Genomic DNA, 24,592 nt, shown 5'->3' on the forward strand with positions numbered 1-24,592 from the left:
ATAAGCTGTTTAAAAATTGATCTTAATATATGCTTATATATGTGTTTAAACGTATGTACATATATAAGTAGATGAAAAATGTTAATTTTTGATATCAGCTTTAACATAATCTTATTAAATAAGATAGTATATGTTTTGTATCGATTCTACTTTCTTGATAAAGTGCAAGAATTCCTTTGATAGACAAAACATATTCATTACTTTGTGTATTTGCATTTCTTTGTAATTGTTGTATTTAGACTAGTCTCAAGTATTTTGACCCTCAAAGCAACCAACTTCTGTTTCCTCCAGGTAGTGGGGATATTTGAAAATAGGCAATCAAGAACTGTCTAGCTATTGCTGTCCCCAGGTGCACATTACCTAAGCCATTGTTTTCAAAGTGGCTAACATGAATTGTATATTAACATCCAAAGGCATTGGTACATCCTTTAGCCTAATTGATGGCCGTTTTAAAATGTATGAGAAAGGGGTAAATTAAAACTATGTTTAGAAACCAGTTTTGGATTTTTTATCGTGCAAATTATCCGGATATCTGTCAATGCAAATAATGCATAGTCAATCCATACATCAAAATTGGGGTAAGTTTATTATGAGCTGGTTCAGAGGACTGTAGCCTGGGGCCTTCCTTCCCTAAGGAAGGAAGGGCACCAAAGGAGTGGAGTGTACAGAGTGCTTATACATACTGTCTTGGAACAAGAGCATACATCACATGTGACACGATCGTCTCTTTTACTGCTGTCACAGATGCTTAACTTGCACAGCAGCTCGGTAATTAATCCTTAGTTTCCAGGAAGAAATGCTTATCCTTAAAGAAATCCCGTTATTGGGGAAAGTTACATCCCTGTCTTAGGGGCAGCGTTCTTGTCTTTGGGACATAGTAAATGTTTAAAGCAGATGTACAGTGCACGTTCAACAGGCCACATCAGGCGCTTTTGGAAAAACAAGGTCAGGCTGAATTAGTTTTAAACCAAATGACATCTTCGTATACTCTAATCTATCCTTTTACTTTTCATATATTTGTCATACCCAAAGATTAATTATTAATTAGCACAATTTAATACTAATCTGAAGTCTTAAAGTTAACTAAGGGTTTTGAAAACACAATTTAAGCTGATATTAGGTTTCTTTTGGGAAAATAAATTCAAACCTTTTCAGTACTAGAATATTCAGTACTAGAACACACACACAGTGGTGAAATCAGGGAGGAGACAGATGATAGTTTTTAAGCCAAAGTTAATAAACTAATCTAATTTGTCTAAGGATTCTTCCTGATTAGAAATATTACATGAGCTACTTTTCCTCTATACAAGTATATAGCAGGTATTAAAACTTATAACTTGTTTGAAAGTGATACTTTTTGCTTCTTATAATAACATAATAATGGTCATTAATTAAACTATGAGCTAACACTCTTTTTCCCTATTAAAATCTTCCAGGAAAAAAAAGAGCTAGTGCATTTAAAGCATAAGCCGTTTCCCCTGAGTTTCTCTCATTTTGAATTTATATAAGCACTTAATTTTTATGTTATTTCTATAAGCCAGTTGGAATAGAAGCTTACTACATTAGATTTTTTTAATAGCTTTATTGAGGGATAACTCACATGTCATACAATTCACTCATGAAATGTGTACAATTCAGTGGTTTTTAGTATATTCACAGATAGATGCAAACTACCAATATAGTCAATTTTAGAACATTTTCATCACCTCACAAAGAAACCAGTATCCTTTAACTATCATCTCCCCCATAGCCCTAAGCAACCACTGATCTGCTTTCTGTCTATAGATTTCTCTATTCTAGACTTCCATATGAATGAAATCATATAGTATGAGTTTTTTTGTACTGGCTTCTTTCAGTTTGCATAATATTTTCAAGTTTCATTCATGTTGTAGCATGTGTCAGTACTTCATTTCTTTTTATGGCTAAATAATATTTTATACTGTGTTGTGTTTATCCATACATTATTGACGGATGTTTTGGTTGTTTCTACCTTTGGCTGTTATGAATAATGCTGGTATAAACATTTGTAAGTTTCTATGTGGACATATGTTTTCACTTCTCTTGGATATATACCTAGGAGTGGAATTGCTGAATCATAGGTAACTCATTGTTTGAGGATCTGCAAGACTGTTTTCCAAAGCATCTGCACCATTTTACATTCCTATCAGCAGTGGGTGAAGGTTCCAGTATCTCCACATTCTTGTCAGCATTTGTTATTATCTGACTTTTTGATTACAGCCATCCTGGTTGGTATGAAGTGGTATCTCATTGTGGTTTTCATTTGCATTTCCTAGATGATTAATGATGTTGAGCATCTTTTCATATGCTTATTGGTCATTTGCCTATCTTTAGAGAAAGATCTGTTCAGATCCTTTGCCTAACTTTTTATTTTGTTGAGTTTATGGTAGGTTACAATCTTGCGTGATTTCAGTTGTACATTAATGTTGGTCATTCGTGTTGTAGGTGCACCACTTCACCCTTTGTGCCCACCCCACACCCCACCTTTCCCCTGGTAGCCACTAATCTGTTCTCTTTGTCCACATTTTTAAATTCCTCATATGAGTGGAGTCATACAGAGATTATCCTTCTCTAACTGGCTTATTTCACTTAACATAATTCCCTCAAGCTCCCTCCATGTTGCTGCAAATGGGATGATTTTGTTCTGTTTTGAAGCTGAGTAGTATTCCATTGTATATATATACCACAACTTCTTTATCCATTCATCTGTTGATGGGCACTTAGGTTGCTTCCATGTCTTGGCTATTGTAAATAATGCTGCAATGAACATTGGGGTGCATAGGACTTTTGGAATTGCTGACTTCAAGCTCTTTGGATAGATACCCAGTAGTGGAATGGCTGGATCGTATGGTAGTTCTATTTTTAATTTTTTAAGGAATCTTCATACTGTTTTCCATAGTGGCTGCACCAGTTTGCATTCCCACCAGCAGTGAATGAGGGTTCCATTCTCTCCACAACCTCTCCAACATTTGTTACTATTAGATTTAGATATTTTTGTCATTCTAATGGGTGTAAGGTGATATCTTAGTATAGTTTTGATTTGCATTTCCCTGATGATCAGCGATGATGAGCGTCTTTTCATGTGCCTATTGGCCATCCGTATGTCTTCTTTGGAGAAATGTCTGTTCATGTCTCCAGCCCATTTTTTGATCGGGTTGTTTGATTTTTTGTTGTTGAGTTGTGAGAGTTCTTTATATAATATGGATATTAAGCCTTTGTCAGATATATGACTTGCAAATATTTTTTCCCAGTTAGTGGGTTGTTTTTTTGTTTCAATCCTGTTTTCATTTGCCTTGAAGAGGCTCTTTAGTCTGATGAAGTCCCATTTGTTTATTCTTTCTATTGTTTCCCTTCTCTGAGAAGACATGGTGTCCGAAAAGGTCTTTTTAATACTGATGTCAAAGAGTGTATTGCCTACGTTTTCTTCTAGGAGCCTTATGGTTTCAGGTCTCACCTTTAGGTCTTTGATCTATTTTGAGTTTATTTTGGTGAATGGTGAAAAAGAATGGTCAATTTTCATTCTTTTACATATGGCTTTCCAGTTTTCCCAGCACCATTTGTTGAAAAGACTTTCTTTTCTCCATTGTATCCTCTCAGCTCCTTTGTCAAAGATAAGCTGTCCATAGATGTGTGGTTTTATTTCTGGGCTTTCACTTCTGTTTCATTGATCTGTGCACCTGTTTTTGTACCAGTACCATGCTGTTTTGATTACTGTAACTTTGTAGTAAGTTTTGAAGTCAGGGATTGTGATGCCTCCCGTTTTGTTCTTTTTTCTCAGGATTGCTTTAGCAATTCGGGGTCTTTTGTTGCCCCATATAAATTTTAGGATTCTTTGTTCTAATTCTGTAAAGAATGTCATTGGGATTCTGATTGGGATGGCGTTGAATCTGTAGATTGCTTTAGGTAGAAGGGACATTTTAACTATGTTTATTATTCTTCCAATCCATGTACGTGGAATGTCTTTCCATCTCCTTATGTTGTCATCCAATTCTCTCAGAAAGGCCTTGTAATTTTCATTATATAGGTCCTTCACTTCCTTAGTTAAATTTACCCCCAGGTATTTTATCCTTTTTGTAGCGATTGTGAATGGTATTGTGTTCTTGAGTTCTTTTTCTGTTAGTTTGTTATTAGAATATAGAAGTGCTACTGATTTATGCAAATTGATTTTATATCCTGCAACTTTGCTGTAGTTGTTGATTACTTCTAAGAGTTTTCCAATGGATTCTTTGGGGTTTTCTATATATAAGATCATGTTGTCTGCAAACAGCGAGAGTTTCACTTCTTCCCTCCCTATTTGGATTCCTTTTATTCCTTTTTCTTGCCTGATTGCTCTGGCTGGGACCTCCAGTACTATGCTAAATAAGAGTGCTGATAGGGGGCATCCTTGTCTCGTTCCTGTTTTCAGGGGGATGGCACTCAGTTTTTGCCCATTAAGTATGATGTTGGCTGTGGGTTTGTCATATATGGCTTTTGTTATGTTGAGGCAGTTCCCTTCTATGCCCATTTTGTTCAGAGTTTTTATCATAAATGGCTGTTGGATCTTGTCAAATGCTTTCTCTGCATCTATTGAGATGATCGTGTGATTTTTATTCCTCAATTTGTTGATGTGGTGTATCACGTTGACTGATTTGTGGATGTTGAACCATCCCTGTGTCCCTGGTGTGAATCCCACTTGATCATGATGTATGATCCTTTTGATGAATTCTGGTGGCCAAAATTTTGTTTAGAATTTTTGCATCTGTGTTCATCAGTGATATTGGCCTGTAGTTATCTTTTTTCGTGGTGTCCTTGTCAGGCTTTGGTATCAGCGTGATGTTGGCCTCATAGAATGTGTTAGGAAGTGTTCCATCCTCCCTCATTTTTGGAATAGCTTGAAAAGGATAGGTATTAAATCCTCTCTGAAAGTTTGGTAGAATTCCCTAGGGAAGCCATCTGGTCCTGGGGTTTTATTCTTTGGGATGTTTTTGATTGCTGTTTCAATCTGTTTCCTTGTGATTGGTCTGTTCAAATTGTCTGCTGCTTCTTGAGTGAGCTTTGGGAGATTGTAGGAGTCCAAGAATTTATTCATTTCCTCTAGGTTATCCATTCTGTTAGCATAGAGTTTTTCGTAGTATTCTCTTATAATCTGTTGTATTTCTGCAGTCTGTTGTTGTTTCTCCTCTTTCATTTCTGATTTTGTTTATTTGAGCTTTCTCCCTTTTTTTCTTTGTAAGTCTGGCTAGGGGTTTGTCAATTTTATTTATCTTCTCAAAGAACCAGCTCTTTGTTTCATTGATCCTTTCTACCGCCTTTTTTGTTTCAATAGTATTTATTTCTGCTCTGATTTTTATTATTTCTCTCCTTTTGCTGACTTTGGGCTTTATTTGTTCTTCTTTCTCTAGTTCGGTTAGGTGTAGTTTAAGATTGCTTATTTGGGATTTTTCTTGTTTGTTAAGGTGTGCCTGTATTGCGATGAATTTTCCTCTTAATACAGCTTTTGCTGTATCCCATATGAGTTGGTATGGCATGTTATCATTTTCATTTGTTTCCAGGTACTTTTTGATTTCTTCTTTAATTTCTTCAATGATCCATTGCTTGTTCAGTAGTGTATTGTTTAGTCTCCACATCTTTGTGCCTTTCTCAGCTTTTTTCTTGTAATTAATTTCTAGCCTTATAGCATTATGATTGGAGAAGATGCTTGTTATTATTTCAATTTTTTTAAATTTGTAGAGACTTGCCTTGTTTCCCAACATATGGTCTGTCCTTGAGAATGTCCCATGTGCACTTAAGAAGAATGTGTATTCTGCTGTTTTAGGATGAAGTGATCTATATATGTCTATTAAGTCCAATTGTTTTAGTCTTTCATTCAGCTCCACTATTTCTTTGTTGATTTTCTGTCTGGATGATCTGTCCATTGATGGGAGTGGGGTGCTGAGGTCCCCTACTATCATTGTGTTGTTTTTAACATGTTTCTTTAGGTCTGTTAATAGTTGCTTTATGAACCTTGGTGCTCCTATGTTGGGTGCATAGATATTTATGAGCGTTATTTCTTCTTGATGAAGTGTCCCTTTGATCATTATATATTGTCCCTGTGTGTCTCTCTTTACCTGTCTTATTTTGAAATCCACTATGTCTGATATAAGAATTCCAACACCTCCTTTTTTTTCCTTCCTATTAGCTTGAAGTATTGTTCTCCACCCCTTCACTCTGAGCCTGTGTTTGTCCTTGGGGCTGAGGTGTGTTTCCTGGAGGCAACCAATTGTTGGATCTTGTTCTTTAATCCATTTTGCCACTCTGTGTCTTTTTATTGGAGAGTTCAGTCCGTTTACATTGAGTGTGATTATTGATGCATGTGGACTTAAAGCTGTCAATCTGTTGCTCATTATCTGGCTTTCCTGCTTTTCTCTTCCTGTGTGCTTTATCCTACCCATTTGATACTGCAATTTCTTATGCTGGGTTTCTTAAATTTTTCCTTATTTATGTTTTGTGGCTCTGTTCTGTTTTTTAGTTTAGTGGCTACCCTGAAGTTTGTATTTAGAATCTTGTGTATAATATAGTGTATTGTCTGGTGGTCTCTTACTTACTTTGCCTAGACTAATTTAGCCCCTTTGCTCTTCCCTTCCTAAATTATTATTTTCATTTCTTATTCCAACTTGTGTAGTTAGTGTGTAGTTAGAGTGATAAGGTCGTCTTTGCTTTGGTAGTTTCCTTACCTTTATCCTAATGCTACAGTTGAATATTTGCTATCCTATTGTAGTTCTATTTATCTGTCTCCCTACTCTGTGGTTTGTGACCCCTTTCTCCCCTTTTTTTTTTTTCAGGTACGAGAGCCGCCTTGAGGATTTCTTGTAGTGGAGGACTTTTCATTACAAATTCCCTTAACTTTTGTTTGTCTGGAAAAGATTTAATTTCTCCCTCATATCTGAAGGATATTCTTGCTGGATAGAGTATTCTTGGCTGAAGATTTTTATCTTTTAAAGTTTTGAATATGTCACTCCATTCTCTCCTAGCTTGTAAGGTTTCTGCAGAGAAATCCGCTGAAAGTGTGATAGGAGCTCCTCTGTAGGTTATTCTCTTTCGTCTTGCAGCCCTGAGTATTCTTTCTTTGTCATTCATTTTTGCCATTTGTACTACTATATGCCTTGTAGTAGGTCTTTTTACATTGACAAATCTAGGAGATCTGAAAGCTTCCTCTACACACATTTCTCCCTCAATCCGTATATTTGGGAAGTTCTCTTCTATAATTTCATTAAGCACACTTTCTGCTCCATTTTCCTTTTCCACGTTCTCAGGAATTCCTATGATCCTTAAGTTCTTTCTCCTCATTGAATCTGCTATCTCTCTAATACTTTCCTCATTCCTTTTAATCCTTAGTTCTCTTTCTTCCTCTGTCTGGAGCCATTCAGCCTGTCTATCTTTGATTATGCTAATTTGCTCTTCTGTGGAGTCTACCTCGGCGTTCAGGGAATCCGTATTCTGTTTTATCTGGTCCATTGTGTTTTTTGCCTCTAGTAATTCTGTTTGATTCTTCTTTATAATTTCAATCTCTTTTGTGAAGTAACTCCAGAACTTGGCTTGTTTCTCTGTCTTTCTCTCTACCTCGTTGAGTTTTTTGATTATAGCTGCTCTGAACTCATTTTCACTTAGTTTACCTATTTCCAAGTCCTCAGGACTTCGTTCTATGTTTTTATTGTTTTCCTTCTGGTCTGGGGCTTTTATAAATTGCTGGATGGTAGAGGAGCGGTTTTTTCGCATGGTGGTAGAATTCGGTCGCAGTGACAGCCTGTCGCCCCTAGATAGGGGTCGAGTACCACGCGTTCTGAGCTCTCCGCCTTTGGGCAAGATGGTGGCGCCCAGTGCGGTTTTGGGGCAGGGGGTGGGGCCGGGGGCAGTTTATCTCACGCACAGATCTGGATTCGATCAGTTCTGTTCTCTGGTCTCCCGGGGCCCTGGGTTTATGGAGTCCCTGTGCACGGAAGCCTTCCCCCGTCAGCGGGTTTCCACTGTACCAGGGGCGGGAGTCCTAGACGATCCCCTGGTCATGCCACCCCTCCCCTGCTCCTTCACGGACCCGCGTGGCGATCCCGGGTTCTAGGGGAGGGAGGAAAGTTCTCTCCTACCCCGTTCCACCTCCTCTGAGGTGGGCAGCAGGGGCTCCATCCTCTGTCTTTTGATACTGTAGGTCTCTGAGTCCTGGCATTAGGTTCACTAGCTGAAATTCAGTTTCTTTTTTTTCAGTCCTTTCTTGTACTTTGGAGGGGAGAGAGTCGCGGGTCAGGTCACTCCACCATTTTGCTCCACCTCTCTCCCCTTTGCCCAATTTTTAATTGGGTTGTCTTTTTTTGAGTTCTAAGAGGTCTGAATATTTTAGGTACAAGTCCCTCGTACAATAAATGATTTGCAGATACTTTGTCCTATTTTGTGGGTCATCTTTTAACTTCCTTTTTTTTTCTAAAGATACACTGTTTGGAGAGGAAGATTGGTCCTAAGCTAACATCTGTTGCCAATCTTCCACTTTTTTCCCTCCCCAAAGCCCCAGTATGTAGTCGTATATGCTTAGTTGTAAGTCCTTCTAGTTCTTCTATGTGGGATGCCACTACAGCGTGGCCTGATGAGTGGTGTGTAGGTCCCTGCCCAGGATCCAAACTGGCAAATCCCAGGCTGCCGAAGTGGAGTGTGTGAACTTAACCTACTACACCACCAAGCTTGCCTCTTGTTTTCTTAAAGGTGTCCTTTGAAGCACAAACGTTTTAAATTTTGATAAAGTCCATTTTATCTTTTGTTGCGTGTGCTTTTGGTGTCATATCTAAGAATCCTTTACTCAATCCAAGTTCATGATGATTTGCCCCTGTCTTTTCTTCTAAGAGTTTTAAAATTTTAACTCTTACATTTAGGTCTTTGATCCTTTTCAAGTTAATTTTTATATATGCTGTGAAGTTAGAGTCCAGTTTTATTCTTTTGCATGTGACTATCCACTTGTCCCATAACTGTTGAAAAGACTATTTTTTTCCCCTATGAATGGTCTTGGCACTATTGTTAAAAATCAGTTGACTATAGATGTTGAGTTTATTTCTAGATTCTCAGTTTTATTCTGTTGATCTATGTATCAGTCCTTATTTCAGTACTCGAGTGTCTTGGTTACCATTGCTTTGCTGTAAGTTTTGAAATCAAGAAGTGTGAGTTCCCTTTATTCTTCCTTTTCAGGATTGTTTTGGCTATTCTGAGTCCCTTGCAATTCCATATAAATTTTAGAATCAGCATGTGAATTTATACAGACATCAGTTGGGATTCTAATAGGGATTGTGTTGAATCTGTGTATGAATTTGGGGAATATTGCCATCTTAACAATAAATCTGTTGATCCATGAACGTGGGATGTTTTTCCATTTATTGAGATCTTCTTTAATTTCTTTCAACAATGTTTTCAGAGCATAAGTTTTACGCTTCTTTTGTTAAATTCATTTGTAAGTATTTTATTCCTTTTGATGCTATTGTGAATGGAATTGTGTTTTAAATTTTATTTTTGGGTTGTTTACTGCAAGTGTATAGAAGTAGAATTGACTTTTGTATATTGATCTTGTATCCTGCAACCTTGCTGCACTCGTTTATTAGTTCTGGTAGCTCTTTAGTGGATTTTGTAAGATTTTCTGAGTACGAGATCATGTCATTTGTGAATAGTGATAGTTTTACCTCTTCCTTTTCAATCTGGGTGCTTTTTATTTCTTTTTCTTGCCTAATCGCCCTGGCTAAAATCTTCAGTACAGTGTTCAATAGAAGAGGCAGTAGCAGACTTCCTTGTCTTTTTCCTAATCTGAAGGGGAAAGAATTTATTTAGTCTTTCACCAGTCAGTATGTTGTTAGCTGTGAGTTTTTCATAGATGCCCTTTGTCAGGTTGGAGAGATTCCCTTCTATTTGTAGTTTGTTGAGTGTTTTTATCATGAAAACATGTTGGATTTTGTTAGGTGCTTTTTTTATAGCTATTGAGATAATCATGTGATTTTTGCTTATTACTGATGTGATGTATTACATTAATTGGTTTTTGGATATTAAACCAAGCTTACATCTCTGGTATAAATCCCATTTGGTCATGATGTATAATTCTATTTAATAAGTTAGTAGATATAGTTTGTTAGTATATTGTTGAGTTTTTTGGTTTGTAGTTTTCTTCTGATATCTGTCTAATTTTGGTATCTCGATAATACTGGCTTCATAAAGTGAGTTGAGAAGTAATATTTTTTTTAAAGAGTTTGTGAAGGATTTGTATTCTTTGAATGCTTAGTAAAATTCAGCAGTGAAACCATCTAGATCTGGGCTTTTCTTTCTGGGTAGTTGTGGGTTTTTTGTGGGGTTTTTTTGCTGAGGAAGATTCACCCTGAGCAAACATCTGTGCCAGTCTTCCTCTATTTTGTATGTGGGTTGCTGCCACAGCTGCCAGGGCTGACAAGTGGTATAGGTCTACGCCTGGGATTCAAACCTGTGAACCCGGGCTGCAGAAGCAGATCACGCCAAACTTAACCACTACACCATGGGGACGGCCACTTGGTAGTTTTTTGATTACTCATTCGTTCTCTTGTTATAGGTCTTTTGAGATTATTTATTCTTCAGTCAGTTTTGGTAATTTGTATGTTTCTTGCAATTTGTCCTAGAGTTACCTAACTTCTTGGCATATAATTGTTCGTGGTTATAATCCCTTTTATTTCTTTTGACTTTGATGGTAGGACTTGGACATTAGAACCTCCAGAAATAAATTATCAAAGAATACTCAAAAGTTTGCATGCTTTTTAGTTATATTGGATGCAAATTATTTTCTCACATATGGTAAGAGTAGGCTGGTAGACTGATTCGAGAAACAAATTAAAACATAGGATTTGTAAGAGAGAAGAGAAAATTATGCAGTCTGGAAATAGTGTACCTTGTTTGCATATATTGGGGGTAAACTAGTTAGCTGGTAGCTACCAAAGAGATGGGCCTGAGTCCCTCTGAGTACCCTACTGTTCCTCAGTAGGCTGACAAGGGATGTCAAAGAAAACAACTTCTATTGTTTGTGGATTTTCCAAAAAAGTTGTGATAGCTTAGTTGTGCAGTATACATCATAAGAACCTGTAGGTAATGTCTCCCAGTGTCTTCCTGTCATCCCTTCCATCTTAGACCAGGTCTGTACCATTTCTCTTATCAGAATTTTTCAAATTAAAACTCTTGGTAGGTTCTAGAATCAAATTTCCTTCCTGGGCTAGCTGTAAGTCCTAGGACCTGAACAGGGTTATCTGATATTTTTTATAGTCAATATTATGTTGTCTACCCACCTGTGTTTTGTTTCTGATAGAAATGTTTTATGAAGAAATGTAAATAATTATACATTTTTCATTTTAATAGAGATACAGGAAGCCCAAAGGATCAAGATAATGTTATGACTTCACAAAATGTTCATCTAAAGTCTCAGACCAGTGGATATACATGCAAGACACCAGCAGAGTTTAACTTGGATTCTGGAGAGCCTAAGACTTCAGTTTTGGAAGAAAGGTATATGTGTGTGCTAAAGATAATAGGATTTACTCACTATATTAGTTACTCATTGCTGTGTAACAAATTACCCCAAACTTAGTAGTGACTTCCAAACATTTATTGTTTCATAGTTTCTGTGGGTCACAAATTTAGGAGAGGCTTAGCTGGCTAGTTCTGGCTCAGGGATTCTCATGAGGTGTTTGCATTTAAGATGTTTGTCTGGTTTGCAGTCCTTTGAAGGACTTGACTGGAACTAGTGGATCTACTTATAAGGTAGCTCGTTCACATGACTTTTAGCTGGAGGCCCCAGTTCTTTGTCACGTGGCACTCTTCATAGGGCTGTTCAGTATGGAAGCTGGCTTCCCACAAAGTGAGTGATCCAAAACAAAGTATGACTACAATCAGGTCATAATGCCTTTTAATGACCTAGTCTCTGAAGTTGCATGCTGTCACTTCCACTTTTTTCTATTAACAAACAAGTCACTAAGTCCAGACCACATTCAGGGAAAGGGGAATTAGGCTCTATGTCTTGAAAGGAGGAGTATCTAAGAATTTGTGGATATATGTTTAGAGCATGCACACTCAGTGAGCAAATCAAATTAACCTACTCTTACAATATATGAAGTCATATACCCTTTTTTAAAATGAAGAAATGGTAAATTATAGCAATTCTCAGACTTTTAAAGAATGGTTAAGATTTTGTTACTATTTGGTGGGTTGTGACCACTAGACCGATCCGGGCTTCATAATAGCAGGAAAGGGATCTAGGACTGGGATAAGCTGAATCATCTCTGAACAATTTCTGGACTACATTTTAAATTCCATTTGTTTTTGGCTATAGTTTTTATGAAAAATTACGATAAGCTGATTTATTTCTAATTTTAGTTCTTATAATTTGATTTTTATTGAAGAATGTTATTTTTGTTGACTTAAATTCATAACTGATTCATGAATTAGTTTAAAAGGTTATAAAATTCTGTATCATGTTTGACAGTCAATTATGGGATTAAATTGTAGATTCTTTGTTTTGTGCAGCAAGTAAGTATATTATTGGTGACCTATAACATCACTATTGGTTTCATAAAAAAGAAACCTGTGGCAGTTTTAGGAGAAAAATACCATTAAGGTAGATACATTAGATACATGTATTATAAAAGCACAAATTTTATGGTTTACTTTTTTTTTTCCTAAGTGGACCTTCCACTCCCAAGAATTATTTAACGTCTGAAATGAATAATTCTGAAGTGGTTGATAAGGAAGTTCAGGAAAGTTCAGGTAAGTTATTGTTTATTTTCTGCTGTCTTGATTTTTATGGCATTATGTATATGGAGTAAAGTGTGCTATGTTTTGTTTAAATTATCATCAATGGCAAATGTGTATTGAGGATTCACTCTTAAGAACATTACCATATGTTCAGAGATTTGTAAGACCTTATACTTAGGTGAGAGAGAAAGAGGGAGGGAAACAAGAATCAGAAAAAGAATGAGAGATGAGTGACAGTTCTTTCTGTGAAGTGGGATATAATGAAATAATTGGCACTTAAGATATCTACCTTAGTATTTAAAAATGTAAGGCTAAGGGGCCAGCCTTGTGGCAGAGTGGTTAAGTTCGTGTGCTCCGCTTCGGTGGCCCAGAGTGTCACCGGTTCGGATCCTGGGCGTGGACATGGTACTGCTCAATAGGCCCTGCTGAGGTGGCATCCCACATGCCACAAGTTGAAGGACGCACAACTAAAATATACAACTATATACTGGGGGGTTTTGGGGAGAAAAAGCGAAAAAAAAAAAAAAGATTGGCAACAGTTGTCAGCTCAGGTGCTAATCTTTAAGAAAAAAGTGTTAAGCTGATAAGGGTATAAATGAAGCAAGATTAGCCATGTTTTGTTGATTAATGAAGCTGAGTGATGGCTATATCAGGTTCATTATACTATTTTCTCTATTTTGAATATGTTTGAAACTTTCCCATAATAAAGTTTTAAAAATGCCTTTTAATAGAGAGTTTTGTAATTTTTTATGCCATTAAGAAAAGAATGTAAAAGAATATGCCATTAAGAAAAGCACAGAAAGGATGCGTGCTTGGAATATAATCTGTTATACTGTTTTTTGTTTCTTAATTTGCTAATTCTTTTTCCTTTTAAATTCTTTTTTCTCCCTGTGTTTAGATTTATTTTATTCTTTTTCTCCTCTAAGTTGAATCCTTTCTATATTTATTTTTTTCTTTTTATTTGGTAAAGAAAAAGCAGTGAATGTTCCTGAGTATAGTTTTGGCTTAATTTTATAGTTTTTTTTTTTTTTTTTACATAATGTTTTTGTAGTAGCATACTCTAAATTATAGTGATTTTTCTTTGACCCAGCAGTTATTTAAAAGAACATATTAGTCAAGAGCTTTGGTCTCCAGAGTCAGGAACCTGGGATTGAATCCAGTTCTATCACTTGTTACCTATATTATCTTGAGTAAGAAGTTTCAGTGTTTTTAGATTCAGGTTTCTTACCTATAAAATGGTGAAATCAGTTCCTATCCCATAGATGGATCTAAGGATGAATACACATTCCTTGCTTAGTTTAATACCTGACATGTGATAAATATGCAACGTTGGCCGTTAGTCTAAGTAAAGTTGTGTTTTGTTTTGCTCTTTGTTGATAATTTCTAGTTTCGTTTTATTGATCTAGGGAACTTTGGCTTGTGTTATTTATTCTTTGAATTTATTGAAGTTTTTTTTGTGTTCTAGAGCATACTTAGAACACATAAGCCTCATGGAAGAATAAAAATCTTGAAAAAGAATGTAATCTTTTTTGTGTATAGATAAGGATTTAAAAATATACATATCCACTCATAATTTTGTTGATAATATAAGTGGATATGCATTTTTGAATATACTTTGAATATTTATGGAATTTTAAAATATTTATGGAATATTGTGGAATACTTACTATATTTTCTTCTAGGAGCTAGGGATGTAGGTAGTAGTGATGAAGTTTCTGCCCTCCTGGAGCTTACTTTCTATGGGAGGCCAGGATGAAAGACAGTAAAAAAAGATAGCAGAACTTAGAAGTTGTTGGATATTGAGAGTAGAAAAATAAGGCAGGGATTTTGGGCTGGGAAATGGGGGTTATATATTTAGGTGGATTGGCAGAAAAGGCCTCAGTGAGGAATTGATCATTTGGGCAAAGATATAAAAGAGATGAGAAAACAAATCAAGCAGCTCTTTGGGGAAGTAGTGCCCCAGACATAGGGAAGATCAAGGGCAAAGTTTCTGATATGATAAAGAGTCTTTTCTGATCCAGAAACACAGAGGAGACTAGGAGGGCTAGAGCAGAGGAAGAGAGGGATAGAGTAGGAGGAGATGATGTCATGAGGTAACAAGAATGAAAGATCACATAGGATATTAAAGGCTATTGTAAGGATTTTTGGCTTTTATTAAGAGAGATGGGAAGCCCTTAGAGGGTTATGAGCAGAGGAGAGCCATGACAGACCTGGAAACAGAAGCACTGTGGCTGCTGTGTGAGGGATGAACTGAGGAGTTTGAAGGGACTAGTATAAGGTTGGAAGCAGGGAGGCCAGTTGGTGGGATAGTAATACTCCGAGTGATGGCGGCTTGGACTAGAGTGATATCAGTGGAAGGTGGAGAGCGGTAGTAGAATTTTAGGTATTTTTGGAGGTAGAGTCAACTAGATTTTCTGATGGGTGGGATATGGGGGTAAGAGAAAGAGGTATCAAGGATAATTTGAAAATTTTTGGCCTGAGCACCTGAAAGAATGGCTTTGCTGTTACTTGATTTGGAGACTGCTAGGGAAGGAGCAGATTTTGGGGAAAAGACCAGGATCTTAGATTTGGAGGTGTTACATTTGACACTATTCCGATCCTTTGTATCCTTACTTTTGATTTGTGAAGTCTGTTAAGGACTGCCAGAATTGCAGTAAAGTGCTTCCTTGCAATGGTCGGTCTCTTTCTCCTTCTGTTTCCTGCAGTGTTTGCTTTGTATGTTTCAGCACTATTATTGAGCATGTAAGCCTTCATAGGGAATATACCTGCTTCGGTCGGATTTATCTCTTGATCCTATTAAAATGCTTTTACCTTGTAGTCTGTTTTGTTGGATATTAATATTGTGACCCCTGCTTTCTTTTGATTTGTTGTTTCGTAGATCTTTGTTCGTCCTTTCACTTAACCTTTCTTACAGAACTAAAACAAAGTGGCTTAGAAATAGCATGTGATTGAATTTTTATTTTTAACTGGCTCTATCAGTATTTTTTCCTTTAGTGTTTAGCACATTTATACTTATTGTCATAACAGATATGCTTGTTACCTCTTTGTAAAGTTGGTAGACATTCTCACATAGGCTCACAAGGACTCAGGAATTTTTTTTTTAAACACAGTGAACAACCAGTTGAATAGTAAAAATAGTCTTGATTCATAATCCATTTTCCTTTAAACTATCTGGCTATTGCTCTTTTGACTCACCATATCTAATGCTTATGAGTAGAAAATTTGAAGCCAGCCTTACTTCTTTTTTCCATTGTAGATAACGTGTTTTCTTTCATTTCCATGCTCTTAGGATTCTTTAATCTTTGAAATTGGAGAGTTGTCTCTGTGTTGCTTTTTTTGAAATAATTTCAGACTTACCCAGAAATTCCTTATCCTCTTCATCCAGATTCCAGAGTTGTCAACATTTTACAACATTTGTTCCATCTCCCTCCCTACTTCCCCTACATATATGTTTATGCATGTTTATTATAATTAGCCTTTTCTGAACTATTTGAGAGCAAGCTGCCTCAACTCTAGAATCAGTTATTTCTCCTAAGGAACCTGGTTTGTTTTAAGTGGAGGATGGCATTTAGAAACCCAGATCTGGGCACTCAGTGTGCTCGTTACTGGGATATCATTGCTTATAGGCTCTCTCAGTGGACTGAGATAGGAAATAGATACACACACATATATATATGTACACCATACATACACAACCATTTGTATCTATTTCTGTGAATTCAAGAAATCTTGAATTCACGTCGGTATCTCCAATTCTAGTCCAACACCTTTGACTTTCCCTTTTCTGTTTTTATAAACCCCTTCTCTGATAGTGAGAAAGGTGGCTCCCATTATCTTCAGTATATTTACTTATTTGCTTTGTTCCTTCTCTGCCTCCAAGGCGTACTGCTATGTGAAAGTTTTCAGAGAATATCCCGCTCTACTTGTTCTAGTGGGGATTGCATGGGAAATTGGAACTTTTTTTGATAACAGCTTTATTGAGGTATATTTCACATAGCATGCAGTTAACCCATTTATAGTATGTAATTCAGTGGTATGCAGCCATCACCACAATAAATTTTAGAAGATTTTCATCACCCCAAGAAAGAAATTCCATATTCTTTAGCAGGTACCTTCCATTTCATCACCTTTCACATCCCCCATGTCGAGGCATCCACTAATCTACTTTTTTTTTTTTTTTTAATTTGCGAAAAGTAATTTAATCCCAGCTCTTGCCCACATCTGTGTCCCTATCTTCATATACTGTGTCCCTTGTACAAAGTGCCACGGTCGATTTTGAGCATCTCTTGTTCAGTTTCGGGTGTCTCTTTCCCAATGCCTTTCGTCATCCATTCCTGTTGAAGTCCCTCTTACTCTAAGCCAGGAAAACAATTCTCTTGCTCTTTGCTTGATTTGTGCATGTAAATGCAGGTTTCATGATCTACATTTAACAGCCAAAAAGAAAAAAAAGAAAGAAAGAAAAGAACCCCACGTGGTACAAAGACTGGAAACCACTGAGGAAAGATTGGAGTGTTTATCTCATGCAGGGCCCCAAATATCTGATCCCTCTTTTTTGCAATTGTCACTATAGGTAGCGTTTTCATAAAAGCAATTTTTTTTTAATTAAGATTATGATAGATTACAACCTTGTGAGATTTCAGTAGTACATTATTGTTAGTCATGTTGTGGGTACACCACTTTACCCTTTGTGCCCTTCCCCCACCCCACTTTTCCCTGGTAACCACCAATCAGTTCTCCTTGTCTATATGTTAACTTCCACCTATAAGTGGAGTCATATAGAGTTCGTCTTTCTCTGTCTGGCTTATTTCACTTAACATAATACCGTCAAGGTCCATCCATGTTGATGCGAATGGAACAATTTTGTCCTTTTTTATGGCTGAGTAGTATTCCATTGTGTATATATACCACATCTTCTTTGTCCAATCATCAGTTTCTGGGCATTTAGGTTGGTTCCACGTCTTGGCTATTGTAAATAATGCTGTGATGAACATAGGGGTGCATGGGACTCTTGGGATTGCTGATTTCAGGTTCTTAGGATAGATACCCACTAGTGGGATGGCTGGGTCATAGGGTATTTCTATTTTTAACTTTTTGAGAAATCTCCATACTGTTTTCCATAGTGGTTGCACTAGTTTGCATTCCCACCAACAGTGTATGAGGGTTCCTTTTTCTCCACAATCTCTCCAACATTTGTCACTCTTGGTTTTGGATATTTTTGCCAATCTAATGGATGTAAGGTGGTATCTTAGTGTAGTTTTGATTTGCATTTCCCTGATGATTAGTGATGATGAACATCTTTTCATGTGTCTATTGGCCATGCTTATATCTTCTTTGGAGAAATGTCTGTTCATGTCCTCTGCCCATTTTTTGATCGGGTTGTTTGTTTTTTTGTTGTTAACCTGTGTGAGTTCTTTGTATATCATGAAAATTAACCCTTTGTCGGATAAGTAGCTTGTAAATATTTTTTCCCAATTAGTGGGCTGTTTTTTTGTTTGAATCCTGTTTTCCCTTGCCTGAAGAAGCTCTTTAGTCTGATGAAGTCCCATTTGTTTATTCTTTCTATTGTTTCCCTCAACTGAGGAGTTATAGTGTCCAAAAAGATTCTTTTGAAACTGATGTCAAAGAGTGTACTGCCTATATTCTCTTCTAGAAGACTTATTGTTTCAGGCCTAATCTTTAGGTCTTTGATCCATTTTGAGTTTATTTTTGTGAATGGTGAAAAAGAATGGTCAATTTTCAATCTTTTGCATGTGGCTGTCCAGTTTTCCCAGCACCATTTGTTGAAGAGACTTTCTTTTCTCCATTGTAGGCCCTCTGCTCCTTTGTCAAAGATTAGCTGTCCATAGATGTGTGGTTTTATCTCTGGGCTTTCAATTCTGTTCCATTGATCTGTGCACGTGTCTTTGTACCAGTACCATGTTGTTTTGATCACTGTAGCTTTGTAGTATCTTTTGAAATCGGGGATTATGATGCCTCCGGCTTTGTTTTTCTTACTCATGATTGCTGTAGCAATTCGTGGTCTTTTGTTGCCCCATATGAATTTTAGGATTCTTTCTTCAATTTCTGTAAAGAATATCATTGAGATTCTGATTGGGATTGCATTGAATCTGTATATTGCTTTAGGTAGTATGGACATTTTAACTATGTTTATTCTTGAATCCATGTGCATGGAATGTCTTTCCATCTCTTTCTGTCGTCATCAATTTCTTTCAAGAAAGTCTTGTAGTTTTCATTGTATAAATCTTTCACTTCCTTGGTTAAATTTATCCCAAGGTATTTTATTCTTTTCGTTGCGATTGTGAATGGGATTGCGTTCTTGAGTTCTTTTTCTGTTAGTTCATTGTTAGTGTATAGAAATGCTTCTGATTTATGTATGTTGATATTATACCCTGCAACTTTGCTGTAGCTCTTGATTATTTCTAATAGTTTTCCTATGGATTCTTTGCGGTTTTCTATACATAAGATCATGTCGTCTGCAAACAGTGAGAGTTTTACTTCTTCATTCCCTTTTGGATTCCTTTTATTTCTTTCTCCTGCCGAATTGCTCTGGCCAACACCTCCAGTACTATGTTGAATAGGAGTGGTGAAAGTGGGCACCCTTGTCTTGTTCCTGTCCTCAGAGGGATGGCTTTCAGTTTTTGTCCGTTGAGTATGATGTTGGCTGTGGGTTTGTCATATATGGCCTTTATTATGTTGAGGTACTTTCCTTCTATACCCATTTTATTGAGGGTTTTTATCATAAATGGATGTTGGATCTTGTCGAATGCTTTCTCTGCATCTATTGAGATGATCATGTGGTTTTTGTTTCTCATTTTATTAATGTAGTGTATCACATTGATTGACTTGCGGATGTTGAACCATCCCTGTGTCCCTGATATAAATCCCACTTGATCATGGTGTATAATCTTTTTGATGTATTGCTGTATTTGGTTTGCCAGAATTTTGTTGAGGATTTTTGCGTCTATGTTCATCAGTGATATCGGCCTGTAGTTCTCCTTCTTTGATCTCTATAGATTTACTTACTCTGAACAGGGCAATTAGATTTTATGGTCACTAGAGTTTCTTCCAAGCCAGCAGTTTTATAAAGTATTTAATTTAGTCATTCTTAACAATCTTTTGCTATCATGGATTCATTTGAGAATGTAGTGAAAGCTTAGACCTACTTTTCAGAAAATGCATATTTCATACAAAATTGTATCAAAAATTTTAGGTAATTCACGGACATTAATTGTTGTTCCAGTTACATATTACTGCATCCTCAAAACTTAGTGGCTTACTACAAGAATTGATTTATCACTCATGGTTCCATGGGTTGACTTGACTTAGCTGAGCAGTTCTCTCTTGGGCTCTCTCATGTGTTTGTAGTTAAATACAAGCTGCTGAGTCTGGATTCATTTGAAAATTCAGCGAGGCTGTAAGTCCAGGGTGACTTCTTCACTTAGATATTTGCCACCCAGCCAGGGTGAATGGAACAATCGAGGGCTGGCCAAAAATCTCTTTTCCTTTGCATGGCCTTTCCACATGGTTCACTTGGGTGTCCTCACAACATGGGTCTTAGAGTAGTCAGTCCTCATATATGGTCGCTATCTTTCCCCAGAGTGAAGTTCTAAGAGACTCAGGTTGAACCTTCATATCTTCTTAGTACTTAGCCTTCAAAGTCCCAGAATGTCATTTCTGCTGCAGTTTGTTAGTCTAGCAAGTCTTTAAGGCCAGCAGAGATTCAAGAAGGAGGGAGTTAGACTCTACTTCTTGATAGAGAACAACATTTGTGCCTGGGAAAGGAAAGAACTGATGGCAGTTAAGTGTACATGCTATTTACCACACTGAAGTGGAGAACCCCTGACCTAATTGGCGGCACACTGCTAAATTCAGTCCAGTTGTACTATTTTAGAACTTTAAGGATCATACATTACATTATTAGCATATTAATTGTTCCTTATCACAACCTGCATTTTTATCCACCTGGTGGCTTATTTCACCTGAAGTCCACCAGCAATAGAAAACCTGTTTTTGTTATTTTTAACTATTATGCTCTTTAGATATCGTCATTGTAGCAAAATCTAGAGAAATGTTACACTGTTTTTCATTAGTCTTTATTCCGTAGCAGTGAAAAGCCAAAGGAGTAATAAAATGTATTATCAGAACAAATTTTACTTAAAATGCCTACGCTGAAGTTGACTAGGTAACATACTGTATTTAACTCACCATGAAATTAGCAGCCATTGCTCATGATATTATCTTTTGCCTTTTTCAGATGACTCAAGAGTAAAAGGATCTAAAGTAACACTAGAGAACAAAATACATTACAAAATAGGTAAGATTATTTCTCTCCTTATGTATTTTCATAATGTAAAACTTCTGTTTATGTATGTAACTTAATTTTTCTCAAGCAAGGGGGAAATATTATTTGGGTTAATTGGCAGATAAATTAAAACCACAAATTTAGTTTTCATTAATTTTGCAGTAAATCATAGGCCACTGAGTTTCTTTATTGTCCATTTATAAATCCTGTGGCCCTCTCAGTATTTGCTCCATAATAGGGAGCATGATCCCACTTAGGCTAAAAAGCCAGGGTGGAGAATTCTGTAAAATATAACTGTGATATAGATGGTGTCCCTGGCAACTTCTCCTCCCATTTTTATACAGTTTACTTCTAAACAGAGCACTATCTAGGACAGGTAAGTAGGCAAAGCTGGGAGTTGTGGAACTCACGGAGAGGCCCGTGTGAGGATTAAAACACCATGGTTTCCAAAGATATGTTTGCCAGTCAAGATTCATGGGACCTCCCATCTTTTTGGGATTGGAGTGGCTTTTTATGTTTCTCCCTGTACTTGAAGCTGTGAGTATTCTGTGCTTGTACCTGAAGAGAACCAGAAGGAGTGAAACTTTCTCTCATCGCTTCAACCAAAAACTCACATCTTGTCAGTTATATTTTGTGCACCCATATGAAGAGAGACTGCTCAATGCTTAATGCCTGTCTTGGAGTGGAATGTTGACTAGAGTCAGGAGTAGGCAAAGAGAGATAAAACCATCCCTGAGCAGGGGCTCCAGCAACAAGAGAGAGGAAACTCAAGCATTATGCCTGAGAACAGTGGCAACTTCTGGTGAGCTAGAAATTTTTAGTAGATGGATAACAATTTTCAGAAGAAATAAGAGCACTTTAAGAGATTCCCTTATAGCATAGAAGACTTTCTGGTACTAAAAATCATAATTTTTCAGTTTAAAAAGTCAGTAGATGAACTGAAAGTAGAGATAGTCACTGTTGAGAGCTGAATTAGTAGCTGGTGTTGACATGGAAGAAAGTCCTCAGAGCAGAAATACAAAAAGATGGAAACCACGATGAAAAATGATATGCAGTGGAAACATGGAGACAGCAGATAAAACATGCAAATAATAGGATTTCCAGAAAAAAGAAACAGATAAAGGAGAGAAAACAGTTAAAGAAAGCTTCCCTAGATTAAAGGTACGCTTTAATCTGCAGTTTGAATGATTTTACCAACTGTCTGTCAGAAGTAATGAAAAATATATACCTCTAAATGTAAGTTAATAAAATTCCTAAATTTCAAGAATAGAAGCTTCCAGACAGAAGGATAAAGTTACATATAAAGGAAAAAAAATGACTAGCACTATGCATCTGTGTAACACTGGAAGAATAAGATCGTATCTATAGCCTGCTTTCAGAAATATATTACAATGCAATAATCTTATACCCAGCCAAGATATCTTTCTTTCTAAGTGAATTTATTTTGCAGTTAATGCAAGATTGAGTTTAGTATCTTCCATGTATAATACCCATGTGTGGTGTTCTAACCAAGTATCATATAAATCAGAACTAAGTCCAAAGAGAGGAAACAGTAGTGAGGAATGATTCTTGGAATGTATGTCGATAATTTAAATAAAGTCTTTGTTTTCTGTTGTTTTGTACCAAATTACCACAAATTTAGTGGCCTAGACTACACATATTTATGGTTCCATGGTTTCCGTGGATCAGGAGCCCAGGCATAATAGATTAACTGGGTCCTCTGTTCAGGGATCTCACAGACAGCAACCAAAAGTGTCAGCCTCGGCTGTTGTCTCATCTGAGGCTTGAGGTCCTCTTCCAAGGTCATGTGGACGTTCGCAGAATTCAGTTCCTTGAAATTGTAGGACTGAGGTACTTGTTTTCTTGCTGGCTGTCAGCAATAGGCCTCTACTCTTCATCTTCTAGAGGCCACTTGTAGTTCTTACCACATGAACTTTTCCTTAGGCCCCTTCACTGTATGATAACTTGCTTCTTCAAAGTCAGCAAGGAAGGATTTCTCACTGTTTCTGCTAGATAGTATCTTGTATGTATAATATCATGTATTGTCATATATATAATCATGAGGTAATCACAGGAGTGACTTTGCATATTCTATTGATGAGGAGAAAGTCACAGGTCCCATCCTAAAGCAGGAGACTGTAGAAGGGGGTGATTGATTACCTTAGGATGCTGATTACCTTAGGATGTGTCAGCTACTTAATGTTAATGTAATTGGGGATTTATAAGTGCTAGTTAAAGATTTTTGTAATAATACCTTGAAATCCAGACCGTCTTAACAGAACTTGGTATAATAGGGACGAGAGTAGGGGTCAAAAATGGGGTAATAAAAGTAGTCTAAAAGTTTGCTTTTACCAAATGAGAAAAAGGAGAGGATAGCATATCTTGGTAAGGGATATAGTTTTTAATATAATCGTGGAGAAATAAGAGTTTGATGTTTAAATGTCAGGAGTGGGTAGGTAACTAATACTAGAGTGCAGAAGCACAGCAAAACTTTGAAATGGCCAAGGGGAGGAGGGAGAAAAGAAATGATCATTTGATCAAACCAAAAAAATGAGGAGAAAGAAGAATCACTAATGTAGAATAACTAGTAAATATAAAGTAAGATGGACAGAATAAAAGGAAGCCTGTTACTTGTTTACACTAAGAGAGTCTGAATGGGTTGAATTCCTCTAATAAGATAGACTATCAGATTTGGTTAAACAGTGCAAACTGACCTATATGTTTATAAGAAACACTTAAGACAATTTTTAAAATAAAAGATTGTCAAAGAATTAGGTATGCTAATGTAAACGAAAATAAAATAGTGCCATTTTAATATTAGGCAAAGTGGAATTTAGTGTTAAAATGCTAAACAGGATAAAGAAGGACATATAATGATAAAATGAACAATTTATGAGGAAAATAGAAAAATCATGAACTCTTATGCACCAAACAACCTAGCAACTAAAATATATAAATAAAAAACTAAGAAAAAGCAAGAAGATTTTTAATTAAACAATCCAGTTTGACTGGCAGATTTTAATAAACCACTTTCAGAATTGGACAGCTCTAGCAAACAAAAAATAGACAAGAACATAGGAATTTGAGTATATAGCCAACAAACTCAACTTAGTATATAGAATTTTACATTCTTCAGATAAAATGAGTGGATATGTGTTTATACACACAAAGACATGCACATGTAACTACCCTTTTTTGTTTTTGTTTTAGTAGTAAAAACTTGATTACAACACTTGTTATGGGAAATGTGACATAACGTTTTAAAAAGCAATTCTCAAATATTGTGTTTATTTTCTCAGCCTTGAAAGGTATTTCTTTTCATGATTAGCATGCCTATGTAATTTTAAGCATTTTGGTTTATGTTAAATTGTGTGTTTAATAATTTAGGTAAGCACGAAAGCCAAAATAAGAATTCAGATAAAATTTCTCTTATCTCTATTTCCCCCAAAGATCCATGAACCTATTAAAATAAATGCGTAACTACCTTTGATTTACAAATTTCCTATCGTGGAGCATTTAGGTGGTTTT

At 36.5% G+C, this 24,592-nt stretch overlaps 1 protein-coding gene across 2 annotated transcripts in view; it reads left to right on the forward strand.

Annotated features, from left to right (window-relative positions):
* Positions 1-24,592, forward strand: part of CENPC (centromere protein C) — a 76,900-nt gene that overhangs the window by 40,620 nt on the left and 11,688 nt on the right. For both annotated transcript variants that reach the window (XM_023638032.2, XM_001497321.7), the window contains exons 11-13: positions 11,371-11,517; positions 12,692-12,774; positions 21,017-21,076. In XM_023638032.2, coding sequence (XP_023493800.1) covers positions 11,371-11,517; positions 12,692-12,774; positions 21,017-21,076 — 290 coding nt within the window. The remainder of the gene's footprint in view (positions 1-11,370; positions 11,518-12,691; positions 12,775-21,016; positions 21,077-24,592) is intronic.

The sequence above is a fragment of the Equus caballus genome, chromosome 3 (assembly GCF_041296265.1).
Source record: "Equus caballus isolate H_3958 breed thoroughbred chromosome 3, TB-T2T, whole genome shotgun sequence".
Taxonomy (NCBI): Eukaryota; Metazoa; Chordata; class Mammalia; order Perissodactyla; family Equidae; genus Equus; species Equus caballus.